We start from the raw sequence: 21,321 nt of genomic DNA, 5'->3' as shown, positions 1-21,321 counted from the left end.
TCCTCCCAGTTCATCCCAGTAACCCCCAACCCCCTCCCAGTATAAACCAGTAACCCCCAACCCCCTCCCAGTACAAACCAGTAACCCCCAAGCCCCTCCCAGTATAAACCAGTAACCCCTAAACCCCCTCCCAGTACAAACCAGTAAGGAAAAAACCGCTCCCAGTATAAACCAGTAACCCCAAACCCCCTCCCAGTTCATCCCAGTGACCCCCCCAACCCCCTCCCAGTATAAACCAGTACAATCCAGTCCGTCCCAATTGCTTTATTATTTCTCCATATAAGGTAAAGGGGCGTGGCCAGGAGTGGGCGGAGCTTCACCTGTTGGGGGAGGGGTTAAATCAATCCCAAACCAGTACAAACCAGTACAAACCAGTACAAACCAGTAACCCCAAATCCTCCCCCAATTCATCCCAGTAAGGCCAAAACCCGTTCCCAGTATAAACCAGTAACCCCCAGTCCCTCCCAATTCCCTCCCAGTCCCTCCCAGTCCCTCCCAGTTCCTCCCAGTCCCTCCCAGTCCCTCCCAGTTCCCTCCCAGTCCCTCCCAGTTCCCTCACCTCTCCGTACTGGTTTGTACTGGGATCCTCTCGGGGCTCCCCCGAAGTTTCGCGGCGTCCAGGGAACGACTCAGGGCCAGGGCCCGGCGCTGGTTTATACTGGGAGTTACTGGTTTGTACTGGTTTGGGGTCTGGGGTTGCTGGGGAGGGACTGGGATGGACTGGGAGGGACTGGGAGGGAACTGGAATGGTGTTTGGGCCTACTGGTTTATACTGGTTTGGGGTCTGGAGTTACTGGGATGAACTGGGATGGACTGGGAGGGACTGGGATGGGGTTTTGGGGTCAATACTGGTCCATACTGGTCCATACTGGTTTATACTGGTCCATACTGGTCCATACTGGTCCGTACTGGTCTATACTGGTTTATACTGGTCCATACTGGTCCATACTGGTCCATACTGCTCCATACTGGTTTATACTGGTCCATACTGGTCCATACTGGTCCATACTGGTCCATACTGGTTTATACTGGTCCATACTGGTCCATACTGGTCCGTACTGGTTTATACTGGTCCATACTGGTTTATACTGGTCCATACTGGTTTATACTGGTCCGTACTGGTCCATACTGGTTTATACTGGTCCATACTGGTCCATACTGGTCTATACTGGTCCGTACATGTCCATACTGGTCCATACTGGTCCATACTGGTCCATACTGGTCCATACTGGTCCGTACTGGTCCATACTGGTCCATACTGGTTTATACTGGTCCATACTGGTCCATACTGGTCTGTACTGGTCCATACTGGTCCATACTGGTCCATACTGGTTTATACTGGTCCATACTGGTCCATACTGGTCTATACTGGTCCATACTGGTCCATACTGGTCCATACTGGTCTATACTGGTCCATACTGGTCCATACTGGTCTATACTGGTCCATACTGGTCCATACTGGTCTATACTGGTCCATACTGGTCTATACTGGTCCATACTGGTCCATACTGGTCCGTACTGGTCCATACTGGTCCATACTGGTCTATACTGGTCCATACTGGTCCATACTGGTCCATACTGGTCCGTACTGGTCCATACTGGTCCATACTGGTCCATACTGGTTTATACTGGTTTATACTGGTCCATACTGGTCCATACTGGTCCATACTGGTCCATACTGGTCCGTACTGGTCCGTACTGGTCCATACTGGTCTGTACTGGTTTATACTGGTCCATACCGGTCCATACCAGTTCATACTGGTCCATACTGGTCCATACTGGTTTATACTGGTCCGTACTCACCACCAGCTCCTCGTTCTGGCTCCGTCTCCGTTGCTGCCCCCGCCAGGGGGGGGAGGGGCGCCCGTCTGGGGAGGGGGAGGGGCGGGGTTGGGACCCCAAAATTATCAAATTTTTTCCCGCCAAAAATTCCCAAATTTCCTCCCTAAAAATTCCCAAATTTCCCTCAAAAATTCCAGTTTTTTTAAACCCAAAATTCCAATTTTTTTCCCTCAAATTTCCAAATATTTTTCCCAAAAATTCCAAATTTTTTCCACAAAATTTAAATTTTTTTTCCCAAAATTCCCAAATTTCTCATCTGAAAAAATTCCCATTTTTGTCCCCAAAATTTCAATTTTTTTCCCCCAAAATTCCCAAATTTCTCATCCCAAAATTCCCAAATTTTCTCCCGAAATTCCCAATTTTTTCCCCAGAATTCCCAAATTTCTCATCCCCAAAAATTCCAATTTTTTTTCCCAAAATTCCAAATTTTTTTCACCCAAAGTTCCCAAATTTCTCATCCCAAAAAATTCCAATTTTTTTCCCCAATTTCCAATTTTTTCCCCCAAAAATTCCAAATTTTCCCTCAGAAATCCCAAATTTCCCCCCAAAATTCCCAAATTTCTCCTACAAAAAAATTCCCAAATTTTTCCCCAAAATTCCCGAATTTTTCCCGCCAATTTCCCCGAGTTTTCCCACCAAAATTCCCAATTTTTCCCGCCAAAAAATATTCAAATTTTCCCCGGAAAATTTCACAGAATTTCCTCCTAAAAATTCTCAAATTCATCCAAAATTTTAATTTTTTTCCCCCAAAATTCCCATTTTTGCCCCTAACAATTTTAGTTTTTTTCCCAAAAAATTACCAAAAATTTCAGAAAATTCCTAAAATTCTAAAAATTGTCAAAATTTCCCCAAATTTTCCCAAAATTTGAATTTTTTTTACCTGCAAAGCTCCAATCTGGGAGGTCCCGGAGGGGTCCAGGCCCGGAGGAGCTCGGGGAGAGGCCCTGGCTGGGAAAAATAAAAAAAAAATCCCAAAATTTGGGAATTTTAACCCAAAAAATTTCACAAATTTAAAATCCTGAAATTTGAGGAAAAAAACCCAAAAATTTACAGTAAAAAAAAATTTAAATTTTAGGTTAAAAATGCAAAATTTAAGGGGAAAAATTGAAAAATTTTAGGAAAATAATTTTAAAAATTGAGGAAAAAAATTCCCTAAATTTGAGAATTTCAACCCAAAATTTTGAGGAAAAAATTCAAAATTTTAGTGAAAAAAAATTTTTAAAAAGCAGGAAAAAATACTGAAATTTATGGGGAAAACACCAAAACTTAAGAGGAAAAAAAAACTTTGAAATTTTAATTTAAAAAATGGAAAAATTAAGAAAAAAAGGAAAAAATTATAAGGAAAAAATCCACAAAATTTCAAAATTTTAGGAAAAAAATAATCAAAAAAATTGAGGAAAAAAAAGCCAAAAATCAGGAAAAAAACAAAATTTAGAGGGGGGAAAAAATCCAACTTTTAGGTAAAAAAACCAAAATTTAAGAGAAAAAAATCAAAATTGAAAGGATAAAAATAAAAACTTTAGGGATAGAACCCAAAATCCACTCAGGATTTTAAAAATTTCGAGAAAACCTCAAAATCCCCAAAAAATTCCTCTCAAAAAAAGCCCAAAAATCCCAAAATTCTCCCCAAAAATCGAAGGAAAAAATGAAATTTCCCGCCAAATTCCCTTTAAAAGCTCCGCCCCTTGAGAAAGCCCCGCCCCTTGAGAAAGCCCCGCCCTTTTTTTACTCACGCCTCTCGCCATTGGCTGATCCGCTGCGGGGGGCGTGGCAAAGGGCGGGCGCTGCGCGCCTGGCGCTCCGCTAGGGGGCGGTAACTGCGGTCAGTACTTCCGGTCTCACTTAAACCACGCCCACCTCCCTTCAAACCCCAATTAACGCGCCCAAATCGCGATAAACCCCGCCCAACGCCTTAAATCGCGATTAAACCGCGCCTAAACCCCCCTCCCCGCTTAAATCAGCCCTCCCTGACCCTCCCCCACCCTCAGGGAGTCCTCAGGGGTCGCACCGAGCCGGAGAATCTTGCGCGCCGCCATTTTGGCCACGCAAGGAAGTGACGTCAAAGAGGCGCGGCCTGTATTTCCGGTCGTCGCTTAGCTGCAGGGAACTCCCTACAGAGCGGCGCCATTAAAACGGAACAACCCTGCGCGGCGTCTCTAATGGATTATAAGCGCCGCCATGTTGTACGGAATAAAACCAGCGCACCAACGCTTTAACGCCGACGCGGTTTAAAATTAAAGCGAGGTTTTTAAAGTCGCCGCGTTCTGTGCAGCAAAACCGACAGCGCGCCGCGTCCTTCTCAGGGCTTTTTCTGGAGTTCTTGACATTTTTAGGGCGACTTTTGTGTCCCCCCCACGCGACACTCATGGAGCAGCGTCCCCCACAGGCGCCACCGCGTTGTACGGAATTGTTTTGCCCTCACAGCCGCTGTTTTGGGACGATTTTAAAGCGTTATTCCCGTTCCGTAGGGAGCGAACATTGCGCGCCGCCATTTTGAACGGTAAAACCCGAGTGGTAATTATTGCGCATGCGCCGGCGCCATGTTGTACGGTTAAACGATAGCGGTAACTATTGCGCATGCGCCAGCGCCATGTTGTACGGATGTACCAACAGGCGCCGCCATGTTGTATTGACTATCCATAGCAAATCACTTTGTGTGGCCTCACCAGGCCGCCGCCATCTTGCTACGGCAACCGCCAGCGGCCAAACCAGCCCAAAACCCCCCAAATTTCGCCGTTTTTTTCCCCAAAATAAAAGACTCAGGATTTATTTATTTGGATAAATTTTATTTTTGAGGTCTCCCCTCCCCGCCCTCAGCCCAGCGTGTCCTTCCAGGGCCGTTTTGGGCTCTCTGAGGGAGGGGCCGGCCTGGTCCCGGGAGGGCTGAGGGGATTTTGGGCGAAAGTTTGACGGAGCGGGCCTGGAAAATTAAAAAAATAAAATTTAAAAAAATCACAAAAAATTCGATTTTGGGGAGGGGGGTCTCCCCTAACAAAGTTTTAGGGGATTTTTTGGGGTTTTTGGTCACCTTTGGCCGCCAGGTTGAGGTGGTTCTTGAGGCGCCACCGGCGCTGCTCGGCCTCGTGCGTGGCCTGGGCCTCGCGCCACTCTGGGGGGGTTTGGGGGGCCCCAAAATCAGTCTGGGACCCCCCGAAACGGGTCAGGGACCCCAAAAATGAGTTTGGGGACCCCGAAAATGGGTTTGGGGGGTCTAAAAATGGGTTTAGGGGTCCCAAAAATGGGTTCAGGAGTCCAAAAAATGGGTTTAAAGGCCTGAAAATGCCCAGAAATTCACCCAAAATTCACCCAAAATCGACCTAAAAAGCTCCAAAATCCAACCCAAAAAGATGAAAACTGTCCCAAATTCCCAGAATTTTATAAATCCTCTCCCTAAATTTTTAGTTTTTTGTCAAATGACTCCTCAAAATTCCCCAAATCCCACAAAAAGCCCCAAATCCGTTCCTTAAAAACACCCAAAATCCCAAATTTTTCCCCCAAAACCCCTCCCAAAAATCCCCACAAATTTTTTTCCAAACTCCTAAACCCCAAAAATTCCAAATTTCCCCCCAAAACCCGAAAATCCCTCCTCAAAAAACTCTAAATTTCCCCCCAAAAATTCACCCACAAACCCCTCAAAAAAACCCAAAAAACCCCAAAATCCCAATTTTTTCCCCCAAAACCCCTCAAAAAATCCCTGAAAATTTTATTTCCAAACCCCCAAACCCCACAAATTCCAAATTTTCCCAAAAACCCCAAAATTCCTCCCCAAAAAAACCCAAAATCCCCAAAATTCCCCCAAAAATTCACCCACAAACCCCTCAAAATACCCCAAAAAAACCCCAAAAACCTCTATTTTTTACCCAAAAAATCCCCAAAAATTTAAATTCCAAACCCCAAAACCCCAAAAATTTTTAAATTTCCCAAAAAATGCCAAAATTTCCCAAAAAAAACCCCCAAAATCCCCAAATTTTCCCCCAAAACTCACCCACAAATCCCTAAGAAAACCACAAAAAAACCCCAAAATCCCAATTTTTTACCCCAAAACTCCCCAAAAAATCCCCAAAAATTTAAATTCCAATTCCCAAACCCCCAAAATTTTTAAATTTCCCAAAAAACCCCCAAAATTTCCCAAAAAAACCCCAAAATCCCCAAATTTCCCCTCAAAACTCACCCACAAATCCCTAAAAAAAACCCCCAAAAAAACCCAAAATCCCAAAATTTCCCCCAAAACCCCTCTCAAACCTCCCCAAAAATTTTATTTCCAAACCCCCAAACCCCTAAAACCCCAAAAAACCCGAAATTTCCAAAAAAAACCCCAAAAAAACCCGAAATTTTTTCACCTTTTTTCAGCTGTTTGAGGATCCCCCCCTTGGCGGGAGGGGCGGGGCCGGTGGGCGTGGCCTGGGCGGGGTCAAGGGGCGGGGCCACGCCCAATTTGGCGCGGAGGGCGGGGACTCGCAGCAGCCCCGTCTGCAATAGGCTGAAGCAGTTGGACGTCAGCCAATAGGTGAAGACGGCCTGGGGGAATCAGCCAATCAGGAGAGAGGAGGGGCGGGGCTTAGCGGGGAAGGCGGAAGTGAAGGAACTTCCGGGTTTTTAGGGGGATTGTGGGTAAAAATGAGGGATTATGGGTAAACAATTAAATTTTATGGGTAAAAATGAGGCATTAGGGACAGGAAATGAGGGATTATGGGTAAAAATGAGGGATTATGGGTAAAAGTAATGGATTATAAGTAGGAATGAAAGATTATGTGTAAAAAGTGAAGCATTATGGGTAAAAATGAGGGATTATGGGTAAAAATGAGGGATTATGGGTAAAAATGAAAAATTATGCATAAAAATGATGAATTATTGGTAAAAATGGGGAATCATGGGTAGAAATTAGGAATTATGATTGAAAAGAGGGGATTATGGGTAAAAATGAGGGATCATGGGTAGAAGTAAAGGATTGTGGGTAGCAATGAGAGATTATGAGCAAAAATGAGGAATTATGGGTAGGAATGAAGTATTATGGGTAGGAAATTAATAATTATGGATGAAAATCAGAGATTTTGGCTAAAAATTGAAAGATTATGGGAAGAAATCAAGAATCATGGGTAAAAATGGCAGATTATGGGTAATAAATGAAGGATTATGGGTAAAAATACAACGGTGAATAAAAAATATAAAAATTTAAAACATCAAAAATGTAAAATATACAAAAAAGGTAAAATACATGAATAAAAAAAATTCTAGGCTTTTTTCCCACAAATTTTAGCAACTTTCCTTCCCCACATTTAGCAGTTTTCAAGAAAATTTTTCTCCATAAATTTGGGGTTTATTTTTTTTTTATCCTAATTTTTTGGCTTTTAAAAGAAAAAAAATTTGGGTTTTTTTTCTCTAAATTTTGATGGTTTTTTCCCCAAAATTTTGTGGATTTTTAAGCTAAAATTTAAGATTTTTTTCCCCAAAATTCTGGGGTTTTTTACCCAATTTGGGTTTTTTTCCTCTGTAATTTTTTCCTAAATTTTATTTTTTCTCCTTAAATTTTCCCCTCTAAGATTCCAAGTTTTCCCTTAAATTATTTTCTTATATCATTTTCTTACTAAACATTCAAATTTTTTTCATTAAATTTTAGTTACTTTTAAAAAAATTTTGGTGTACTTCCCCTTTAAATTAAACCACGCCAGTTTTAAGCCCCGCCCATTTTAAGCCCCGCCCCCTTTAAGCCCCGCCCACCAGACTCACGGTTGGGAAGTGGATGATGAATGGCAGGAACACCAGGGGGAGGAGCCTCAGGATTTGTCGCATAGGCCCCGCCCCCGGCGCGGCCACGCCCGTCTCAGCCCCGAGCTGCGATTGGACAACACAAATAAACCACACCCCTCATTTGCATAAAATCACCCCACCCCCTTTTTTGGATTAACCCCCTTAAATCCCCCCAAATATGGATTTTTTAACAAAATAAATTGAATTTTTTCACCAAAATTCGCTTTTTTCACCCAAAATTTCCCATTTCTTTTCACCAAACCCCCATTTTCACCTCCAGCCGCCATTTTTGTCCAAAATCTTTATTTTTTTCCCCAAAAATCCAATTTTTCCTCCCAAAAAAATCCCAATTTTCACCACAAAAAATCCCAATTTTCACCACAAAAAAATCCCAATGTTTAAAAAAATAAACCATTTTTTTCCCCTCAAAACACCAAATTTTCTCCTAAAAAATCCCAATTTTTCCTCAATAAAATCCCAATTTTTCCTCATAAAAAGCCCAACTCCCCCCCCCAAAATATCCCAATTTCCACCCAAAAAACCCCCATTTTTTCCCTTAAAAAATCTGACTTTCTCCCCAAAAATCCTGATTTTTCTCTCTAAAACCTCCAAATTCTGCCTTAAAATACTCAATTTTTCCCCTCAAAAAAATCCCAATTTTTTCCCCCAAAATCCTCAAATTTTCTTCAAAAATTCCCAATTTTTCCTCCACAAATCCCAATTTTTCCCATCCAAAATCCCAATTTTTTTCTCTAAAACACCGAATTTCCCCTCAAAAAAATCCCAACTATTTACCCAAAATCCCCATAATTTTTCCCTCCAAATTCTCCAATTTTCCCTTAAAAATCCCAATTTTTCCCCAAAAAATCTCAATTTTTTTCCCCCAAAAAATCTCAATTTTTTCCCAAAAAAATCCCAATTTTTTACCAAAATCCCCAAAATTTTTTCCCCCAAAACCTCAAATTTTCCTCTAAAAATCACATTTTTTCCTCAAAAAAATCCCACTTGTTCCCCAAAAAAATCCCAATTTTTCCCCAAAAAATCCCGATTTTTTACCCAAAATCCCCAAAATTTTTTCCCCCAAATCCTCACATTTTCCTCTGAGAATCCCAATTTTTCCCAAATAATCCCAAATTTTCTCCAAAAAATTCCCAATCTTTTCTCCAAAACTACCCTAATTTTTCCTCAAAAAAAATCCCATTTTTCAACCAAAAATTCCCTTTTTCTCCCATCCAAAATCCCATCTTTTTCCCCTAAAAACCCCATTTTTCCAAAAAAAAATCCCTATTTTTTCCCCTTAAAAATCTCAATTCTTCCTCAAAAAAATCCTATTTTTTCCTCTTAAAAATTTCAATTTTCACCCCTAAAAATCCCATTTTTTCCCCAAAAAACCCCATTTTTCCACCAAAAAATCCCTACTTTTTCCCCCTAAAAATCCCAATCATTCCTCAAAAAAATCCTATTTTTTCCCCTCAAAAATCTTAATTTTAACCCCAAAAATCCCCATTTTTTTCCCCAAAAAACCCAATTTTTCCACCAAAAAATCCCTATTTTTTCCTCTTAAACATCCCAATTGTTCCTCAAAAAAACCCCTATTTTTTCCCCTTAAAAATTTCAATTTTCACCCCAAAAAATCCTCAATTTTTACCCTAAAAAATCCCATTTTTTCCCCTAAAAATCCCATTTTTCCCCCTAAAATCCCCATTTTTCCACCAAAAAATCTCATTTTTTCCCCTTAAAAATCTCAATTCTTCCTCAAAAAAATCCCATTGTTTCCTCTTAAAAATTTCAACTTTCACCCCAAAAATCCCCAATTTTTCCCACTGAAAATCCCATTTTTTCCCCTAAAAATCCCATTTTTCCACCAAAAAATCTCATTTTTTCCCCTTAAATATCCCAATTGTTCCTCAAAAAAATCCCATTTTTTCCCCTTAAAAATTTCAATTTTCACCCCAAAAAAATCCCATTTTTTCACCAAAAAAACCACATTTTTTTACCAAAAAATCCCATTTTTCCACCAAAAAATCCCAATCATTCCTCAAAAAAATCCTATTTTTTCCCCTCAAAAATCTTAATTTTAACCCCAAAAATCCCCAATTTTTCCCGCTAAAAATCCCATTTTTTCACCAAAAATTCCCATTTTTCCACCAAAAAATCTCGTTTTTTCCCCCAAAAGATCCCAATTTTTCCTCAAAAAAATCTTACTTTTTCCCCTTAAAAATCTTAATTTTCACCCCAAAAGTCCCCATTTTTTCCTGCTAAAATCCCATTTTTTCACCAAAAAATCCCCATTTTTCCCCCTAAAAATCCCATTTTTTCCCCTAAAAATCCCCATTTTTCCCCCTAAAAATCCCATTTTTTCCCCTAAAAACCCCATTTTTTCACCTAAGAATCTCGATTCTTCCTCAAAAAAATCCCATTTTTTCCCCTTAAAAATTTCAATTTTCACCCCAAAAAATCCCATTTTTTCACCTAAAATCCCCATTTTTTCACCAAAAAAATCCCATTTTCCCACCAAAAAATCTCATTTTTTCCCCTTAAAAATCTCGATTCTTCCTCAAAAAAATCCCATTTTTTCCCACTAAAAATCCCATTTTTTCACCTAAAATCCCCATTTTTTCACCTAAAATTCCCATTTTTCCACCAAAAAATCTCATTTTTTCCCCTTAAACATCCCAATTGTTCCTCAAAAAAATCCTATTTTTTCCCCTGAAAAATTTCAATTTTCACCCATAAAAATCCCATTTTTTCCCCTAAAATCCCCATTTTTCCACCAAAAAATCTCATTTTTTCCCCCAAAACATCCCGATTTTTTCTCAAAAAAATCCCATTTTTTCCCCTTAAAAATTTCAACTTTCACCCCAAAAAATCCCATTTTTTCCCCTTAAAAATTTCAATTTTCACTCCTAAAAATCCCATTTTTTCCCCTAAAATCCCCATTTTTTCACCAAAAAATCCAATTTTTTCCCCTAAAATCCCCATTTTTTCACCTAAAATTCCCATTTTTTCACCAAAAAATCCCATTTTTTTTTCCCCACCCCCCCCTTTTTGCCCCAAATCCCATTTTTGTCCCCAAACCTCGAGCACGAGCCAGGTGGAGGCGGGTGACGAGCAGGGGCAGCGCGTAGAGCGGGTCGGGAGCCGCCAGGTTGGGGAACCACGCCAACCCCCCCCGCAGCAAACCCGGCACCGGCGCCGCCGCCATGCCCTGCAGAGCCAGGAAAAACGACACAAAAAGGGGGGTCTGACACCCCCCAACAATTAGAAAAAAATTTAAAAAAAATTCAAAATATTTTGAGAATTTCTTTGGATTTTTTTCAGATTTTTTACGGATTTTTTTGGATTTTTTTCAGATTTTTTTTCAGATTTTTGCCATTTTTTTAACAATTTTTTTTCAGAATTTATTTAGAATTTTGAGCATTTTTTTTACAGAATTTTTAGAATTTTTTCACACAGTTTTTAAGGCATTTTACAGAATTTTTAGAACTTTTTACAGAATTTTTTTAGATTTTTTTCAGATTTTTTATGAAATTTTTTTCAGATTTTCCCAATTTTTTTAACAAATTTTTTCAGAATTCATTCAGAATTTTTAGAATTTTTTTACAGAATTTTCAGAATTTTTTCACAGAATTTTTAAGGCATTTTACAGAATTTTTAGAATTTTTCCAGAATTTTTTGGAAATTTTTTTTTTTTTTTTTTTGGATTTTTTTCAGATTTTTTACGGATTTTTTTTCAGATTTTCGTGATTTTTTTAACAATTTTTTTCAGAATTTACTGAGAATTTTTAGGATTTTTTTACAGAATTTTTAGAATTTTGTCACAGAATTTTTAAGACGTTTTACAGAATTTTTAGAATTTTTTGGGAATTTTTTTGGATTTTTTTCAGATTTTTTTACGGATTTCTTTTCAGATTTTCGCAATTTTTTGACAATTTTTTTTCAGAATTTATTCAGGATTTTTAGGACTTTTTTACAGAACTTTTAGAATTTTTTCACATAGTTTTTAAGGCATTTTACAGAAATTTTAGAATTTTTTGGGAATTTTTTTGGATTTTTTTCAGATTTTTTTTTCAGATTTTCGCCATTTTTTTAACAATTCTTTTTCAGAATTTATTCAGAATTTTTAGAATTTTTTAAAAAAATACTTAGAATTTTATGACACAATTTTTAAGACACTTTACAGAATTTTTAGAATTTTTTTGAAATTTTTTTGGAATTTTTTTGGATTTTTTTCAGATTTTTTACAGATTTTTTTTCAGATTTTCCCGATTTTTTTAACAATTTTTTTTCAGAATTTATTCAGCATTTTTAGAATTTTTTTACAGAATTTTTAGAATTTTTTTTGAATTTTTTGGGAATTTTTTTGGATTTCTTTCAGATTTTTTACGGATTTTTTTTCAGATTTTCGCCATTTTTTTAACAATTTTTTTTCAGGATTTTTAGGATTTTTTTGCAGAATTTTTAGAATTTTTTCACAAAATTTTTAAGATATTTTACAAAATTTTTAGTATTTTTTGGGATTTTTTTGGATTTTTTGGGGATTTTTTTCGGAATTTTTTTCAGATTTTCGTGATTTTTTTGACAATTTTTTTTTCAGAATTTATTCAGGATTTTTAGGATTCTTTTACAGAATTTTTAGAATTTTTTCACACCAGTTTTAACACATTTTAGAGAATTTTTAGAATTTTTTCCAGAATTTTTTCGGAATTTTTTTGGATTTTTTTTGGATTTTTTTGGATTTTTTTTTCAGTTTTTTTTTTCAGATTTTCGCGATTTTTTTAACAATTTTTTTCAGAATTCATTGAGAATTTTTAGGATTTCTTTACAGAATGTTTAGAATTTTTTCACACAATTTTTAAGACATTTTACAGAATTTTTTGGGAGTTTTTTTTATTTTTTTAAGATTTTTTACGTTTTTTTTCTGATATTTTTTCTATTTTTATTTTATCTTCTTCTTGATTTTAAACCTCTTTTTTTTCCAGAATGCTTAAACTTTTTCCTCAAAATTTTTAAATCTCAAATACTCTTAAAATTCAGAAATTGATTTAGAATTTATTGAGAATTTTAAGGGTTTTTAACAGAGTTTTTTTCCCACATTTTAATGAATTTTTGACGATTTTTCCCTGAATTTTTTCCTCATTTTATTCAGACTTTTTCACTCTTTTTTTTTCAGAATTTTACTGATTTTTCTTCACAATTTTTACATCTCAAACACTCTTAAAATTTCCAGATTATTTTTGCATTTTTTTGGAATTTTTATAAATTCTTTTACATTTTTTACCTTATTTTTCCAATTTTTCTCCCGATTTTTCCTCCAAAATTTTAATTTTTTTCCCCCAAATCCCACCCCAACCCCCCCAAATTTTTTAGAGACCCCACCCCAAATTTTTTTTTGTTGATTCCCAAATTTTTTTGGGTTGAATCCCAAATTTTTTGGGTCCCAAACCTGCACGAGGGGCACCAGGAAACCGCGGAGCGGATTGACGTCGTGGCGCCGCTGGTACGCCACCAACTCCGAGTAAGCCACGGCCACTGAGGGGTTAAAAAGGGGTGTGGTCACCCAAAATGGGCGTGGTCGCAAAGCCACGCCCACCCCGAGCCACACCCAAAAAAATCCCGGCGAAAAAAGAGCCAAAATTGGTTAAAAAATGAAAAAAAATTAAAAATTGGGTGAGGTCACTTTAAGAATAAGCCACGCCCACGAATACACAAACCACGCCCACAATACCACAAGCCACGCCCACAAATCTCCAAGCCACGCCCCCTAAAAGTCAATTTTTAACCCTTTCAACCCCATTTTTTCACCAAATTTTCACCTTTTTCCCCCAAAATTTCTCCTCTAAACCCAAATCCTCAAGCCACGCCCCAAATCTAGAAGCCACGCCCCAAAATCCTCAAGCCACGCCCCAAAATCCTCAAGCCACGCCCCCAAAATTCCATTTTTAACCCTTCCAACCCCATTTTTCACCAAATTTTCACCTTTTTTCCCCTAAAATGTCACCTCCAAACCCAAATCCTCAAGCCACGCCCCCAAATCCTCAAGCCACGCCCCCAAATCCAGAAGCCACGCCCCCAAGCCCTCAAACCACGCCCACAAAATTCCATTTTTAACCCTTTCAACTCTATTTTTTAAACAAATTTTTATCTTTTTTCACCAAATTTTCACCTTTTTCCCCCAAAATTTCTCCTCTAAACCCAAATCCTCAAGCCACGCCCCCAAATCCGGAAGCCACGCCCCCAAATCATCAAGCCACACCCACAAAAATTCCATTTTTAACCCTTTCAACCCCATTTTTTCACCAAATTTTCATCTTTTTTCACCAAATTTTCACCTTTTTTCCCCAAAATTTCACCTCTAAACCCAAATCCAGAAGCCACACCCCCAAATCCAGAAGCCACGCCCCCAAACCCTCAAACCACGCCCCCAAAATTCCATTTTTAACCCTTTCAACCCCATTTTTTTTCACCAAAATTTCACTTTTCCCCCAAATTTTCATATTTTCCCCCCAAAATTTCACCTCTAAACCCAAATCCTCAAGCCACGCCCCCAAATCCAGAAGCCACGCCCCCAAAATCCTCAAGCCACGCCCACAAAAATTCCATTTTTAACCCTTTCAACCCCATTTTTTCACCAAATTTTCGTCTTTTTTCCCCAAATTTTCACCTTTTTCCCCTAAAATGTCACCTCTAAACCCAAATCCTCAGGCCACGCCCCCAAATCCTCAAGCCACGCCCCCAAATCCTCAAACCACGCCCCCAAATTTTTATTTTTAACCCTTTCAACCCCATTTTCCACCAAATTTTCACCTTTTTTCCCCAAAAGTTCATATCTAAACCCAAATCCAGAAGCCACGCCCCCAAATCCAGAAGCCACGCCCCCAAATCCAGAAGCCACGCCCCCAAAATTCCATTTTAACCCTTTCAACCCCATTTTTAAACAATTTTTCACCATTTTTCATCGAATTTTCACATTTTTCCCCCAAAATGTCACCTCTAAACCCAAATCCAGAAGCCACGCCCCCAAATCCAGAAGCCACGCCCCCAAATCCTCAAGCCACGCCCCAAAATTCCATTTTTAACCCTTTCAACCCCATTTTATTCACCAAAATTTCACTTTTTCACCAAATTTTCACCTTTTTGCCCCTAAAATGTCACCTCTAAACCTAAATCCTCAAGCCACGCCCCCAAATCCAGAAGCCACGCCCCCAAATCCTCAAACCACGCCCCCAAAATTCCATTTTTAACACTTTCAAACCCATTTTTTTACACAAATTTTCACCATTTTTCATTGAATTTTCATATTTTTCCCCCAAAATTTCACCTCTAAACCCGAATCCTCAAGCCACGCCTTCAAATCCAGAAGCCACGCCCCCAAATCCAGAAGCCACGCCCCCAAACCCTCAAGCCACGCCCCAAATCCTCAAATATGCCCCCAAAAATTCCATTTTTAACCCTTTCAACCCCATTTTTTCACAGTTTTTCACCAAATTTTCACCGTTTTTTCCCCAAATTTTCACCTTTTTTTCCCAAATTTTCACTTTTCTGCCCCAAATTTCTGTCCCCCCTCACCCTGGTTGGGGTCTGTGCCCCTCCTGGCCTCGCTGACGCGCTGGGAGAGGCGCTGCAGGTGCGGGAGGTGCCGGGAGAGCCGGGCGGCCTCGCGCTGACCCCGCAGCACCAGGGGCAGCAGGAGGATCCTGGCGCCAACAGTGCCTGAAAAAAACCAAAATTCATCAAATTTAAACAAAAACTGCAAAAATCTGGAGTAAAAACAAAAAAAATCCCATGAAAATCGGTGGAAAAATGAAAAAAATCAGGCGAAAAATGAGAAAATTTGGGCGAAAATTGAGATTTTTGTAATCAACAAAATCCAAAATTTCACTCAAAAATCCAAAATTCACAAAAATTCTGATTTTTGACCCCAAAATTGCCAAATTTCCCTGAAAAAATCTGGATTTTTCACCCCAAAAATCCCGTTTTTCCCCTTAAAAATCTCATTTTTTGCCCTAGAAACTTCATTTTTTCACATAAAAAACCAAATTTTTTTCTAAAATCCCGAAACTTTTCCCAAAAATCCCAAATTTACCAAAATTCTCGTTTTTCACCCCCAAACTGCCAAATTTCCCCAAAAAATCTGAATTTTCCACCCTAAAAATCCCATTTTTTCCCTTAGAAATCCCATTTTTTGCCCTAAATAATTCATTTTTTCACCCAAAAATCCCAATTTTTTCCTAAAAAATCCCAAATTTACCAAAATTCCCGTTTTTTCACCTCAAAACTCCCAAACTTTCAAAAAATTCCCAATTTTCCCCTCCAAAAATCCCCCTTAAAATCCCATTTTTCACCCCAAAAACTTCATTTTTTCACCTAAAAACCCCAAATTTTTTTGTTAATTTTCCCAAAATCCCCATTTTTCACCCCAAATTTCCCACCTGTAGCGATGCTGGCCCACCAGGGCAGTCCCAGCTCCAGGTGCAGAAATTCCAGAAGGTTCTGGATCATTCCCACGGGGGTGGAGGCGCCCAGGCCGAGCTCCTCCAGCCTCGGCTCGGCCAAAATCCCAAAATCTGGAGAATTCACCCCAAAATCTGCGGGGGGAGGGGAAGGGGGAGGGGATGGGGGAGGGGGCTGGGAGAGAGAGAAAAAAATTTGGGTTAAAAAAAGTGAAATTTTGAGGTGAAAAGAGCAAAAATTGACCCAAAAAAAGCCAAAATTTGACCCAAAAAAGAAAAAATTTGACCTAAAAAAATCCCAATTTCTGACCCCCAAAACGCCAAAATTTGACCCAAAAAAACCTCAAAATTTGATCCCAAAAAAAAGGAAAATTTGAGCCCAAAAAAATCCAAAATTAGATCAAAAATAAAAAAATTTTGAGTCAAAAATGCCAAAATTTGACAGAAGAAATCCCAAAATTTGACCCAAAAAAATTCAAAATTTCACCAAAAAAATTGAACGTTTGACCCAAAAAAAGGCAAAATTTAACCCAAAAAACCCCCAAATTTGACCCAAAAAAGGCAAATTTTGAGCTAAAACATCCCAAAATTTGACCCCAAAAAAAATCCAAAATTTGGCCCAAAAAAGGCAAAATTTGACCTAAAAAAACCCAAAATTTGACCTCAAAAAACCCCAAAATTGGAGGTAAAACATCTCAAAATTTGGTACCAAAAAATCCCAAAATGTGACCCAAAAAATCCAAAATTTGACCCAAAAAATCCCAAAGTTTGACCCCAAAAAATTCCAAAATTTAAATTACAAAACACCAAAATGTGAGTAAAAAAAACCCCAAAATTTGACCCAAAAAAAACCCCAAAATTGGAGCCAAGAAGCACAAAATTCCCCCAAATTCAGTTAAAAATCATGGGAAAAATAATCTTAAAATAGAAAAAAATTAAATTTAAAAAATAAAATAATAAAAAATATTTTTAAATTCCCGCCTTTATCCTTCAAGCTCCTCACCTGCCCTCACATCTCACCCAAAATCAATTTAAAATCCTCGAAAAAACCCCGAAAATTCCCATATTTCATTCAAAACTCGTGGAAAAATCACTTTAAAATTTCAAAAAATATTTCAAAAATTTAAAATAATTTTAAATCCCCGCCTTTATTCCCTCATACTCCTCACCTGCCCTCACAGCTCACCCAATATTCCCCCCAAAATCCTCGAAAAAACTTCAAAATTCCCCAAATTCACCCAAAAATCGTGGAAAAATCACTTTAAAATTAAAAAAAAATAATTTAAAAAATTAAAATAATTTTAAATTCCCGCCTTTATTCCCTCATACTCCTCACCTGCCCTCACAGCTCACCCAAAATCAATTTAAAATCCTCGAAAAAAACCCCAAAATTCCCATAATTCACCCAAAAATCGTGGAAAAATCACTTTAAAATTAAAAAAAATAATTTAAAAAATTAAAATAATTTTAAATTCCCGCCTTTATTCCTTCAAGTTCCTCACCTGCCCTTCAGCGCTCGCCACTCCCCTCACGCCCAGCCCGGGGGAGACTCCGCAGCACCACACGGGACCCCGAAACCTCTGAAAAAAACAAAAAAAAACCAAAATAAAATTATGACATCAAGAAAATCGCTTTGACATCATAACACCGTCTCAAAATTTAAAATAAAATCAATTTTTGCTCACCTGAGCCCTCAGGGCTCGCAGCAGCGGCCGCAGCCGCGGGGTCGCCGCCGCCGCCATCATGGCGGCCTGAGGGGAAGGGGAAGAAGGGCGGGGCTAAAGCGCTGAGGGGGCGTGCCCGCCGAAGTCGCGCGTTCTGATTGGTCAGCGGAAAAAGCGCATGCGCACCTAGTGAAAAACTATAGAAGCCTCCATTTTGATTGAGGGCAACCCTTAATGGGGCGTGGCAAAACGGAAAGGCGGGAACTTAATTAACCAATAGGAGCGCTGGATGAGCTGGCACATGCGCAATAGGCTGAAAACAGCGCGAGGCGCCATTTTGAGTAAGGGCAAAAGTGAGGGTGTGACGTCATTGATGGGAAGCCACGCCCATTTCTCCCCTCAGGAATCGCCGCCATTTTGGATGCGCCGCCGCTCCCTGAGGTAACAGCGGGGGGGGCGCTGGAAAAGCTCCGAAATGCCCCTAAAAAACCCCAAAAATCTTCATAATTTTGGGGGGTCTAAAGGGCACCACACCCTCAAGCTCACTTAGGGACCCGCGATAAAATTATTCCGAATTTTGGGCGCCCCCAAGTCCATAAAACACTTCCAGACCTCAAAATTCCTCCAAATTTCTCCCAAAATTGGGGGTGAAAGGGGTGCCAGACCCTCAAATCCAACCGAAATTTTGGGGGGATGAGGAGGATTCAAAAGTTCTAAAAAACACCAAAATCTGCCCAAATTTTGAGGGGCTTAAGGGGCCAAACATCCCAAAATTGAGTGTACAAAAAAACCTTAAAAACTCCCCAAAAATTCCTGAATTTTCCTCAAAATCCATCCGGAGATCCCCCAAAATTTTCACCCCAATTTTTGGGTGCCCGGGTACCCCCAGACTTCAAAATCTTCCTGAATTTTCCTCAAAATCGCTTCAAAATTTTTATTTTCTTTTTTTTTTTTCCCCCCCTCAGGTGATGCCAGACCCTCCCAAAGCTCCCCCAGATTCGGGGTCTCTCCAGGTGAGCCCAAAATTTTCCCTAAAATTCCCTCAAATCCCCAAAAAATTCCTTCAAATCCCAAAAAAATTCCTTCAAATCCTGTCCAGATTCTCCAAAATTTCCTAAATCCCTCCTAAAATAACCAAAAATTCCCCCAAATTTCTCCAAAATCCACTCAAATCTCCCTTAAAATTCCCCAAATTTGTCCGAAATCCCCCAAATTTCTTCCTCAAATTCCCAAAATTTCTCCCTCAAATTCCCAAAAATCTCCCCAAATCTTCCCGAATTCCAAATTTTAAAAGTTCCCAAAGCCTTGAAGGCCTTAAATCCTCAAAATTTTTTTCCAAATCTCTGAGAATTCCCTCAAAACCTCCTAAAATCACCCCCCAAAAAGCCCAAATTTCTCTAAAATCCCCCAAATTATTTACAAATTCCTCCCAAAATCTCATAAAATTCTCAAAAATCTGCTAAAATGTCGCAGAAAATTCACAGGAAATCATAATAAAATCTCACAAATTCCCAAATCTCTCCAAAATTCTTCAAAAATTCCCAAAAATTACTCCAAAAATTCCAAAAAAATCACCAAAAATCTCCAAAATTCCCTCCAAAAATTACTAGAAAATTTTCCAAAAATTCCAAATAAAATCACGCAAAAATTCCCCCCCAAAAATCAACAAAGAATCCCCAAAAAGTCACTCAAAATAACCCAAAAAATCCCAAAAATCACCCCCCAAAAAATTTCCCAAAATTCACCAGAAAATTCCTAAAAATCCCTTTTAAAAATCCCTAAAAATCCCCAAATTTTTTTTCCAAGAACCACAAAAAAAAATCACCTAAAACCACCAAAAATTAAATTAAAATCCCCAAAAACATCACAGAAAAACAGAAAAAAAATCCTCAAAAATCTCCAAAATAAATCACCCAGAAAAATCCCCCAAAATCCCCAAAAAATTCTTGAAAATCACCAAAAAAATCGCAAAAAAATCCTCAAAAATCACCAAAAAACATCTCCCAAAAATCCCCAAAAATAAAAAAAAATACTCAAAAATCCAAAAAAATTCCTGAAAATTACCAAAAAAATTCCCCAAATATCTTCCAAAAATCACAAAAAAATCCTTCCAAAAATCACCATAAAAAAATCCCCCAAAAACTCAAAAAAAACCCCAAAACTCATCAAAAAAATCAGCAAAAATCTGAAAAAAAATTCTCAAAAATCCTTTAAAAAAACCTGAAAATACACAATAAAAAGCCCCCAAAATCACTAAAAAATTTCCTAAAAATCAGAATAAAAATCCCCAAAATGTCCAAAAAATCACAAAAAAAAATCTTTAAAAACCACTTAAAAATTTTAAAAAAATCCCTTAAAATCACTAAAAAAATTCTCAAAAATCTTCTTAAATCTCTAGAAAAAAACCTCCAAAAATTTTAAAAAATTCTCAAAAATCTCTCTAAAAATCCCTCAAAATCAGAAAAAAAATCCCTAAAAATCAGCAAAAAAATCCCCACAAAAATAAAAAAAAATTCCCAAAAATTACCTTAAAAATCCCAAAAATCCCTCAAAACATCCCAAAAAAAATCACCAAAAAATCCTCTAAAATTCATTTTAAAAAATTTAAATATTACTTCAAAAATCAGCAAAAAAACTCTAAAAATCTCAAAAAAAAATCCCAAAAAATCCCTTAAAAAATCACAAAAAAATCAGGAAAAAATTTTTAAAAATCCAAAAAATTCACAAAAATTTTCATTTTTCTCCCAATCCCCATTTTTCCCTAAAATTGCATTTTTCACCCCAAATTCATATTTTTTTTCTGTTTTTTCAGGCCCTGAGGGAGTCCCTGGAGCTCTCCCTGCTGCTCTCCCCGGCCGGCCCCGAACCCCCCGAGCTGAGCCCGGTTCTGAATCTCCCCCTTCCCCCAACCCAAAAACTTCGACACATCCAGGGGGCCCAGCTGCTCAGGGACAACCTGAAATGGGTGAGAAAAAGCAAATTTTGGTTAAAATTAATTTTTGGCATTTTTTGGAATTTTTTTAGAATTTTTTCCAATTTTTTTCCCATTTTTTTCTGATTTTTTTCCAATTTTTTTCTGATTTTTTTCAATTTTTTTCCATTTTTTTTCTGATTTTTTCTGATTTTTTTCTGACTTTTTTCAATTTTTTTTGGTTTATTTCAGAGGATTTTTATCACATTTTGGGCAATTTTGGGCAATTTTGGGGAGATTTTGGCAGATTTGAGGAAATTTCGGAATTTCAGAAATGTTTTATGCAAATTTATGCAAATTTTTGTGGATTTCACGTAAATTTCGCGTAACTTTCACAAATTTTGTCAGATTTTCACCAAATTTTTTTGGATTTTTTATTTTTTGTGGAATTCCAGGATCTTTCCCAAACTTTTTCCACTTCCCAAAATAATTTTGAAATTTTTTAGTTTTATCTGGTAATTATTTGAATTTTTGTCTAATTTGATTAAAATTTTTTGCGATTTTCACCAAATTTTTGCTAAATTTCCCCAAATTTTAGTTTTAAATTTTAAAACTTTTTATATTTTTTTTCCATATTTAGTCAATCCCAAACTTTTCCACTTCCCAAAATGTTTTCTAATTTTCTCCTTCCCAAAATTCTTCA

General features: G+C 38.0%; 3 protein-coding genes across 3 annotated transcripts in view; 1 reads left to right on the top strand and 2 right to left on the bottom strand.

Moving 5' to 3' along the window:
• Positions 1-249: 249 nt before the first annotated feature.
• On the bottom strand, positions 250-3,946 carry MRPL52 (mitochondrial ribosomal protein L52). The gene is made up of 6 exons (XM_033084393.1): positions 3,851-3,946; positions 3,576-3,645; positions 2,723-2,790; positions 1,804-1,868; positions 560-648; positions 250-320 (listed from the first exon to the last, which is right to left on the bottom strand). The coding sequence occupies exons 1-6, from the start codon at positions 3,876-3,878 to the stop codon at positions 317-319; spliced, it is 324 nt and encodes a 107-aa protein (XP_032940284.1). The 5' UTR covers positions 3,879-3,946; the 3' UTR covers positions 250-316.
• Positions 3,947-4,607: 661 nt separating this feature from the next.
• OXA1L (OXA1L mitochondrial inner membrane protein) lies at positions 4,608-16,215 on the bottom strand (the record flags this gene model as incomplete). The annotated part of the gene is given in 9 exon segments (XM_033084383.1): positions 4,608-4,762; positions 4,871-4,951; positions 6,183-6,360; positions 7,570-7,674; positions 10,669-10,692; positions 10,694-10,834; positions 13,037-13,122; positions 15,160-15,303; positions 16,023-16,215. Coding segments are annotated over 9 exon segments (1,059 nt in total), but the record flags the coding sequence as incomplete, so codon positions are not given.
• Positions 16,216-18,113: 1,898 nt separating this feature from the next.
• RNF31 (ring finger protein 31) overlaps positions 18,114-21,321 on the top strand; it is a 32,042-nt gene continuing 28,834 nt past the window's right edge. Inside the window, 3 exon segments of the mRNA XM_033084397.1 lie at positions 18,114-18,148; positions 18,673-18,720; positions 20,520-20,672. Of these exon segments, the coding sequence (XP_032940288.1) occupies positions 18,676-18,720; positions 20,520-20,672 (198 nt within the window). The 5' untranslated portion in view covers positions 18,114-18,148; positions 18,673-18,675.

The sequence above is a fragment of the Catharus ustulatus genome, chromosome 38, assembly GCF_009819885.2.
Source record: "Catharus ustulatus isolate bCatUst1 chromosome 38, bCatUst1.pri.v2, whole genome shotgun sequence".
NCBI classification, from domain to species: domain Eukaryota; kingdom Metazoa; phylum Chordata; class Aves; order Passeriformes; family Turdidae; genus Catharus; species Catharus ustulatus.
This window is presented reverse-complemented; position numbering and strand designations above follow the sequence as displayed.